We start from the raw sequence: 9912 nt of genomic DNA, 5'->3' as shown, positions 1-9912 counted from the left end.
CTACTTTTTTTTTTTTTTTTTTTTTTGAGTTGGAGTCTCACTCTGTCGCCCAAATTAGAGTGCAGTGGCCACTCCCGGCCACCGCAGCCTCGACCTGCTGGGCTCCAGCAATCCTTCTGCCTCAGCCTTCCAAGTAGCTGGAACTACAGGCACATGCTACCACACCCGGCGAATTTTTTGATTTGTTGTAGAGATGGGGTCTCACCAAGTTGCCCAGGAGGGTCTCAAATCCATGGGCTCAAGCAATCCACTCATCTCGGCCTCCCAAAGTGCTGGGATTACAGGTTGAGCCACCAAGCCCGGCCAACACTTTTCAAAAATTGTCTTGTTTCTAACCTCTCCGGTTTAATTTAGCTGATGAACTAACACCATGAGCCCTACTTATGACACCTCTCCCAAAATAAAACAAAAACTTCAATGTATGTCTACCGCAAGCAGGTGAGGCACTTTAGCCTTGCACTCATGGCCCCGAACTACCTCGCGGCCTACTGTTCTAGCCGCACTGGTCCCCACTCCACCCATGTACTGCAGAGTCCACCCAAATTAGTGCTATGGTCCCAAGAGTCACTTTTTGTTTGTTTGTTTTGTATCTGTCTCACTCTGCAGCCCAGGCTGGAGTGCAGTGGCATGCTCATGGCCACTGCAGCTTCGACCTGCTGGGCTCAGGTGATCCTTCTACTCCCACCTTCCAAGTAGTTGGAACCACAGGCATGTGCCAGCATGCCAGGCTAATTTTTTAACTTATTGTAGAGATGAGGTCTCACCAAGTTGCCCAGGGTGGTCTCAAACTCATAGGCTCAGGCAATCCTCTCACCTCTGCCTCTCAAAGTGCTGGGATTTCAGGTGTGAGCCACCACACCTGGCCAGCCCTCAGAGTCTTTACGTGCTTTAGATCAGAAGGTCCTTGAAGTCAGGGCTTGTTTGTTATTTATTTTTTGTATTTATCCAAATATTTAGTATAATGATTTGTTGAACAAATGCTTTTTCTCTTAAAAATTATTAACTCCTTAATTAGCTAACGTTAACTGGTAATCCATGACAATAGGCCAAAAAAAAATTTTATAATTTATAACTAACAGGGTAATTACTCACTGAGATAAGGTCATCTCTCGCTCTCAGGACTTTCAGCCTTGCTTGATTCATCAAATTAGACATCTGACTGCAAAGTGGTATGGAAAAATAGTATCAGTATAGCATAAAAAACAGAAATTGTTGAGAAATATACAGCTTCTCATGTATGTACAATTAAGATTTGATAAACAACAAATACTTCTCATTCTAATGACCAAAGAAAACTGCACTGACATACACTTAGTAGTTTCTATCAACTTCTTTTCCTTTCTTTTTTTTTTAATAGGAATCTCACTCTGTCACCCAGGTTGGAGTACAATGGCACAATCACGGCCCCCGCAGCCTCAACCTACCGGGCTCAGGCGATCCTTTCACCTCAGCCTTCCAAGTAGCTGGAACCACAGGTGTGCGCCACCACACCTGGCTAATTTTTTTTTATTTACTGTAGAGACGAGGTCTCACCAAGTTGCCCCTGGGTTCAGGCTTCCGCCTCCCAAAGTGCTGGGATTACAGGCTTGAGCCACCGTGCCTGGCTTCAACTTATTTTCAAGGTAAGGAAATATTTATTGAGCAGTCACCAAGTGGCAAGCACTTTCATATCAGTTATTCCAATGAATCTTTTAATAGTCTTGTTTTCCATTTCTATAAGAAAGATAAGTTAACTTGTCTAAGGTCAGATAAATAACAGATAGTCAGGTTGAGACCTAAACCTGTATCTGCCTGACTCCATAGCACCCGCTGTCCTTGTCTCCCTAACCTTTGAAAGCTTCCTTAGGTGAATACATGACCAGGATCTACCTACATTTTCTTCTGCTGCTCAATCTGCTTTTCTTTCTTCTCATAGTATTCCATAATCTTCAGTCTTTGGGTTTGCACAAGCCGACCTTTCTCAATGTTGAACTCTTCTTCAGCCTACAGAGGAATTAGTAAATATTAATTCATGACATCAAATTTTGATGAATAATTTTATTTTAAGTAGGTGACCAGTGGTATTTACTTATGATCATTTATTCCAAATGGAAAATTTATTGTGATTAATTTTAAGGATTACTTCTAATTTATTAAAAAAGACCAGCAATTTTTATTATAAACAATGAAAGAAAAAATCTGATCATAAACAGTACCCAGAAACAAAGTTACAAAAGATATAATCATGTAAAAGATTTTAAGCTGGGCTCGGTGGCTCAGCCTGTAATCCCACGCCTTTGGGAGGCTGAGGTGAGTGGACTGCATGAGCCCGCGGGTTCGAGACTTGCCTGGGCAGGCGAGACCTCATCTCTACAATAAAATCAAAAAATTAGCCGGGCGTGGTAGCGCGCGCCTGTAATCCCAGCTATTCGGAAGGCTGAGGCGGAAGAATCGCTGGAGCCCAGCAGGTCGAGGCTGCGGTGGCCGGGAGCGGCCACTGCACTCCAGTCTGGGCGACAGAGAGAGACTCCAACTCAAAAAAACAAAAGACAAAACAAACAAAAAAAATATTTTATTCATGAGAAAAATTATGTATGCTAAATTTAATCCATTTGCTTACAAGTGGGCTAATGAAAAGAACACAGAATTTGAAGTTCTGAAGATCTAAATCATTGTCTATAAATTTTGGTCAAATAACCTCAGTCTTAGTGTCCCTCCCTTGTAAAATGAAGTAAAAAAATAGTATTCTTTCCTCACAGATTGAATAAATGTAGCAGTCGTTTTAATAAGTAAGTTGTTAGCTTTTTTAGTGCAAATGATTGAGCAGTTACTTTTTTTTTTCTTTTGAGTTGGAGTCTCACTCTGTCACCCAGACTGGAGTGCAGTGGCATGCTCACAGACACCGCAGCCTCGACCTGCTGGGCTGTGATCCTGCCACCTCAGCCTTCCAAGTAGCTGAATCTACAAGTGTGTGCTACCACTCCTGGCTAATTTTTTGATTTATTGTAGAGACAAGGTCTTGCCAAGTTGTCTAGGATGGTTGCAAACCCCTGGACTCAGGTAATCCTCTCACCTCAGCCTCCCAAAGTGCTGGGACTACAGGCATGAGCCACTGTGCCTGACCTTTAAACAGTTACTTTTTAAAAAAGGCTATCTTGGAAGAATGTCAGATGTCTATGGTTTTTTAAACAGTAATTGATTATGATTTTGGAAAAGTTAGCCAGAGTTGTTTATTCAGATGTTCAATGCTTGGCATAGGTACTTGAATCTTTACATTCTAAAACAGGTGTCTTACAGCTTATTTCTAGACCTACCATGGGAAATAAATAGATGATGGTGTTGTATAAGAATATTTGAGCTGAGCTCAGTGGCTCAGCCTGTAATCTCAGCACTTTGGAAGGCTGAGGTGAGTGGACTGCCTGAGCCCGTGGGTTTGAGACCTGCCCAGGCCAGTTGGCGAGACCTCATCTCTACAATAAATCAAAAATCAGCCGGGCATGGTAGTGCGCACTGTAGTTCCGACTACTTGGAAGGCTGAGGTGGAAGGATCGCCAGAGCCCAGCAGGTCGAGGCTGCGGTGGCCGGTAGCATGCCACTGCACTCCAGTCGGAGCGGCTGAGTGAGACTCCAACTCAAAAAAAAAAAGAATATTTGAGCCTGTAATGTCAGCATTTTGGGAGGCTGAGGTGAGTGGACTGCCTGAGCCTGCGGGTTCGAGACCAGTCCGGGCAACGTGGTAAGACCTGTCTCTACAATAAATAAAAAATAAGCCAGGCGTGGTAGCACAGGCCTGTAGTTCCAGCTACTTGGAAGGCTGAGGCAGAAGGATCCCTGTGGGTGTTCCACACACTCCAGCCTGGACAACAGAGTGAGACTCCAACTCAAAAAAAAAAAAGAATATTGGAACACGAATGCATTTACTGATATAATAGCTGTAACAGAATTTCTACATTTGGCCCAGAAAGAAATGAGAGATCTAATTGTATAAGAGACTGCAGTGCTCCTATGACCATCAAAACAATATTAAACAGTAGCCTATCAACTGTTATATATTAGCAGAAAACAAAATAGTCTTTTTCTTCTTCAATAATAAATCAGTCAAATAGTTGTACATCGTGGCTCAAGCCTATAATCCCAGCACTTTGGGAGGCCAAGGTGCAGGGACTGCCTGAGCCCATGGGTTCAAGAACAGCCTGGGCAACTTGGCGAGACCTCATCTCTACAATAAATCAAAAAATTAGCCGGGTCTGATGGCTTGTAACTGTAGTTCCATCTATTTGGAAGGCTGAGGTGGAAGGATCGTTTGAGCCCAGCAGGTCAAGGTTGTAGTGGCCATGAGTGTGCCACTGCACTCTAGCCTGAGTGACAGAGTGAGACTCCAACTCAAAAATAAAAAAGAAAGGAAAATTAATTTTTCAGGCTAGGTGTGATAGTTAACACCTGTAATGTCAGCACTTTGGAAGGCCAAGGCAAGAAGATTGCTAGAGCGCAGGAGTTTGAGACCAGCCTAGGCAACATAATGAGACCACGTCACTACAAAAACCAAAAAAAAGGAAAATTAATTTTTTGACATTAAAGATACATATTCGTACAAGTCCTATGCAATCTGTTGTTAAACAATTTTACTAATAATATTGTTCAGCAAAAGAAAACAATATAAAACTTCGATAAGAAAATGGATCTCACCTTTGCATCTATTTCTTCTGCTTTCTCATTGGCTTCTTGTTCAATGAAAGCCATCATATGCTTAATCTATAAGGGGAAAAAAGAGTATTTTAATTTTTAATGTAACTAGAGGAGAAAATATATCTTTTCTGATTCACTCAACAATCATTACTGAATGCTTATTATGTGCTAGGCACTGAGCATAAGGATAAATGAAATCATTTCTCCCCTCAGGAAGCTTACAACCTGGATGGAATCTCTTCTAGCAAATGGACCAGATGCAATATTCACTAACACAGGTAGGTAGAACACCATCCTACTCTCAAGAAACAGGCTACACGGTAGTACTGCCATGTATCTCCCACTACCTCATACTCATCAGCCAGCACTGTCTCATCCTCTTCACCTCTAAACAGATGTGCCGAAGAGCTCTCTGTCTGCTTTCGACTGTCTTATCTCTTACGCTCAACAAAGTCTGCCTTCCACCCCCTCGACTCCACTGACATAACTCTCATAAAGTGCCATCTCCTTGCCTGGTGACTCTTGCCCCCATCTTCCTTGATCTTTCAGCATTAGCGGGCACACTGGCCAACTTTAAACAATCTCTTCCCTTTGCTTCCACGACTTCCTCCTCAGTCTCCTCCAGGCCACTCTTCTCTGCCTCCTAGACAGCTCTCTTTGTTAGCCTACTCACAGTAACCTAATTCAACAAAAAATCACTCGGGTTGGATGTGGTGGCTCACGCCTATAATCCCAGCACTTTGGGAGGCGGAGGTGAGAGGATTGCCTGAGCCCACAAGTTCCAGAACAGCCTGGGCAACTTGGAGAGACCTCATCTTTACAATAAATCAAAAAATTAGCCGGGTGTGGCAACGTGCGCTTGTGATTCCAGCAACTTGGAAGGCTGAGATGGAAGGATCACCTGAGCCCAGCAGGTGAGGCTGTGGTGGCTGTGAGCATGCCACTGCGCTCCAGCCTGGGCAAGAGAGTGAGACTTCCACTGAGAGAAAATAAGTAAATAAATCACTCCTCTCTCACCTCACTTCGATATCGCTGAGATTAGCATCACACCCAGCTATGACTCTTGCTCCTACCTCCATCCGCACAACTAATCAACCACCAAGTGCCACCAATTCTGTCTTAATAGTTCTTGAACTCGTCCACATCTCTCTACCCTAGACCCATTACCCTAGTCCTTGCCATCCTCATCTCTCAGTTGAAATCACTGCAACAGCTTCCAAACTTGTCTCCCTGCTGCCAGTCTTGTTCCTGCTAATCTACTCTACTGCAACTAGAGAGATCCTTTCAAAATGCCTGTCTAGGCTGGACTTGGTGGCTCAGCCTATAATACCAGCACTTTGGGAGGTCGAGGCTTGAGACCTGCCTGAACCCAAGGGTTTGAGACCAGTTTGAGGAACTTTGCGAGACCTCGTCCCTACAAAAATAAAAATAAAAAATTAGCCAGGTGTGGTAGCACGCGTCTGTAGTTCTGGCAATTGGAAGGCTGAGGTGGAAGGATCACAGCCCAGCAGGTTGATGCTGGGGTGGCCGTGAACATGCACTGCACCCCAGCCTGGGCGATGGAGTGAGACTCCAACTCAAAACAAAACAAAAACAACCCCAAAATGCCTGTCCATCATGTAACACTCTACCCCTTAATATAAAGTATAAAGGCTTTAGAAAGCATACCTTCTAATCACTGCTTACCTTAAAGCAACATATGAAACAAACTCCTCACTACTCACCTTTCAGAATCTTAGTTCTGCCCTACTAAGCTTATTTCAATTCCTTGAGTTCCCCAATCTCCTTCCCACCTCCAGGATTACAAACATGCTCTTGCTTCCCCTTGGGACACTCTTTCATCACTTCTCACCCAGCTAACTTCTTGGGTCGGCTTGCAGCATGCTCACCTCTGGGGAGGCTCTTTCCTGAACCTCTCACTCATGTGCACCTGGGCACTCCACACTTCCTCTACTACAGCTCCCAAATACATGTCCATAACTGCGTGTTTACTTGCCCCATCCTCACCTGACCTATGAGGCTAGAAACGTGTTAAAGGGTTTTACATCATTGCTACAATTAGAGAAAGTTCACTGAAGGTTTCTGAATGGAGCTTGGGCAGATGGATCTAGCTTAGACTTGCTAATGAGGTAATGTCTCTAGTGGCAGAATAAAATACACACAGTGAAAAATCCAACAAACACCACTAATCGAACTCGTTGGTAGTAGGGTGGAATGGTAGTTTCATTTCACAAGGGCTCTACCTGAAAGGAGTGATGAAATTTTTTTTTTTTTTTTTTTAGGAGTGATGAAATTAAAAAAAAAAAAAGTTAAAAAAAGTAAAGTTAAAAGCGTATGTAGGATCTCTTCATTTTGTTTATTAATTCTCCCACAAATGGTAAGCTCCATGAGTATAGGGATCTCGTCTTTTATACCACTATAAACCCAAAACATGAGAAAACCATGTCTATAGTAGGTGCTCCACAAACATTTGTGAATGAATGAGAATCTATTGGGAGTTTCGATCCTGAGGAGTACAAGGTATTCCAGTTAAGTTTTAGGGTTTGACATTCCCATTGCAGCTTCTCCACGTAACAGAGATAGCACAAACCCAAGATATGTGGATATACTTAACACTACTGAACTGTACACTTAAAGATGGTTAAGATGGGAAGTCTTATGTTGTGGTTTTTCTTTTTCCGAGTTGGAGTCTCACTCTGTCGCCCAGACTGTAGTGCAGTGGCCGCTCCCGGCCACCGCAGCCTCGACCTGCTGGGCTCCAGCGATCCTTCTGCCTCAGCCTTCCAGGCAGCTGGAACTACAGGCGCGCGCTACCACACCCGGCTAATTTTTGATTTGTTGTAGAGATGAGGTCTCACCAAGTTGCCCAGGCGGGTGTTGAACCCGCGGGTTCAAGCAATCCACTCACCTCGGCCCCCCAAAGCGCGGGGTTACAGGCTGAGCCACTGAGCCCAGCATGCTGTGTCTTTTTAAACCCAATTTTTTTTTGAGCTGGAATTTCACTGTTACCCATACGGGAGTGCAGTGGCACACTCAGTCAGCCCAGTGTCGAACTGTTGGGCTCTGGCAATCCTGCCACCTCAGTCTTCCAAGCAGCCGAACCATAGGCGTGCACTACCATACCTGGCTAATTTTTGATTTCTTGTAGAGACAAGGTCTCACCAAGTTGCCCAAGCTGGTCTCGAACCCGCAGGCTCAGGCAATCCACTTGCCTCAGCTTCCCAAAGTACTGGGATTACAGACTGAGCCACTGAGCCCAGCTGGTTTTTCTTTAAAAATCAGAGTCTCACTCTGTCACCCAGCCTGGAGTGCAGTGCCATGCTCATGGCCACTGTAGCCTTGACCTGCTGGACAAGTGATCCTTCCATCTCAGCCTTCCAAGTAGCTGGAACCACAGGTATGAGCCACCACGCTCAGTTAATTTTTTGATTTATTGTAGAGACGAGGTCTCATCAAGTTGCCCAGACTGGTCTTGAACCTCTGGGCTCAGGCAATCATGTCACCTCTACCTCCCAAAGTGCTGGGATTATAGGTGGAAGCCCAGCTCCAATTTTACTTTTGAGGAGAAAAAAAATTGTGATAATCTGAGTCTATTTTATAGATAGCAAAATACTTACACAAATCTTGAGCTTTAAAATATATAGTATAAGCCAGGCTTGGTGGTTCAGCCTGTAATTCCGCGCCTTTGGGAGGATGAGGTGAGTGGACTGCCTGAGCCCACGGGTTCGAGACCCGTCTGGGCAGATGAGACCTCATCTCTACAATAAAATCAAAAAATTAGCCGGGCGTGGTGGCGTGCGCCTGTAATTCCAGCTATTCGGAAGGCTGAGGCGGAAGGATCGCCGGAGCCCAGCAGGTTGAGGGTGCGGTGGCCAGGAGCTGCCACTGCACTCCAGTCTGGGTGACAGAGTGAGACTTCAACTCAAAAAAATAAATAAAATAAAATAAAATATCTAGTATATAGCCGGGTTCGGTGGCTCAGCCTGTAATCCCAGCACTTTGGTAAGCCGAGGTGAGTGGACTGCCTGAGCCCGCGGGTTCGAGACCCGCCTGAGCAACTTGGCGAGACCACATCTCTACAATAAATCAAAAATTAGCCAGGCATGGTAGCGAGCGCCTGTAGTTCCAGCTACTTGGAAGGCTGAGGTGGAAGGACCACCGGAGCCCAGTAGGTCGAGGCTGCGGTAGCCCGGAGCGGCCACTGCACTCCAGTCTGGGTGACAGAGTGAGACTCCAACTCAAAAATAAAGTAAAATAAAATAAAATATCTAGGATACCTAATTCTGAGCTACATGTATGGGAGTCACTGACCTTGCTTAAAAATTTAGTCCTACAGATCTAGGGGGGGTGTGAGCTTGTGGTAAGGAATGGTGCCTCCAGTCTCTACAGGTTCAGTCTGAAGGAATTTTAAAAGTAGTTTAACTAAATACAATAATCACAACCTATGTTTATAAATGCCACAAGACAAGTCTGGCCTCTAAAGGTGAACCCTGATTCAAACCTGTATTGTCTGCCTTGAACACTCTTGCTGGACCCTCAGCTACCAGATTTGACCAGATCAGCACAGCCTAGAGCAAAAGGCACTAATTCCAACCCAGGTCAGAAAAGTCTATTTACAGTCAACAGGGTCATAGTCTTCAAAAGTTCCAAGAACACGAATAGTCAACCCCTTAAGGACATTTAACTCCACCCCTAAGGCAGAAAAATCTGACTTCCCAATAACCCAGTAATTGAGATTTTTGAAGTCAGGTTCCCTCATAACTTTAAATAAATGATGATACTCCCCAGACAGAAAAGCAAATATATTTCATGGGAGACTCTCAGTCTTCAATGTATCAGAACAAGGGTGGAAAAGAAGGAACAAGCCGGGCTCAGTGGCTCAGCTTGTAATCCCGTGCCTTTGGGAGGCTGAGGTGAGTGGATTGTCTGAGCCCATGCGTTCGAGACCCGCCTGGGCAACTTGGCAAGACCTCATCTCTACAATAAATCAAAAAATCAGCCGGGCGTGGTAACGCATGCCTGTAATTCCGGCTACTGGGAAGGCTGAGGCGGCAGGATCACCGGAACCCAGCAGGTCGAGGCTGTGGTGGCCAGGAACGGCCACTGCACTCCAGTCTGGGCAACAGAGTGAGACGCCAACTCAAAAAAAAAAAGAAAAGAAAAGAAGGAACAAACACAAGATAATGTATTGTGCCTATTAAAAATACGGACAGCATTGTACCTTTCCACTCCCTCAAGTTTTTTCTA

At 44.7% G+C, this 9912-nt stretch overlaps 1 protein-coding gene across 1 annotated transcript in view; it reads right to left on the bottom strand.

Moving 5' to 3' along the window:
* Window positions 1–4729, bottom strand: part of ATP6V1E1 (ATPase H+ transporting V1 subunit E1) — a 24136-nt gene extending 19407 nt beyond the window's left edge. Inside the window, exons 1-3 of the mRNA XM_008053487.1 lie at window positions 4666–4729; window positions 1874–1983; window positions 1093–1159 (exon numbers count right to left, since the gene is read on the bottom strand). Coding sequence (XP_008051678.1) covers window positions 1093–1159; window positions 1874–1983; window positions 4666–4722 — 234 coding nt within the window. The 5' untranslated portion in view covers window positions 4723–4729. The remainder of the gene's footprint in view (window positions 1–1092; window positions 1160–1873; window positions 1984–4665) is intronic.
* Window positions 4730–9912: the final 5183 nt, after the last annotated feature.

The sequence above is a fragment of the Carlito syrichta genome, unplaced genomic scaffold (genome assembly GCF_000164805.1).
Source record: "Carlito syrichta isolate Samal-C Ts95f unplaced genomic scaffold, Tarsius_syrichta-2.0.1 Scaffold288197, whole genome shotgun sequence".
Taxonomy (NCBI): Eukaryota; Metazoa; Chordata; class Mammalia; order Primates; family Tarsiidae; genus Carlito; species Carlito syrichta.
The sequence above is the reverse complement of the archived record's forward strand: the minus strand, read 5'-3'. Positions and strand labels throughout refer to the sequence as shown.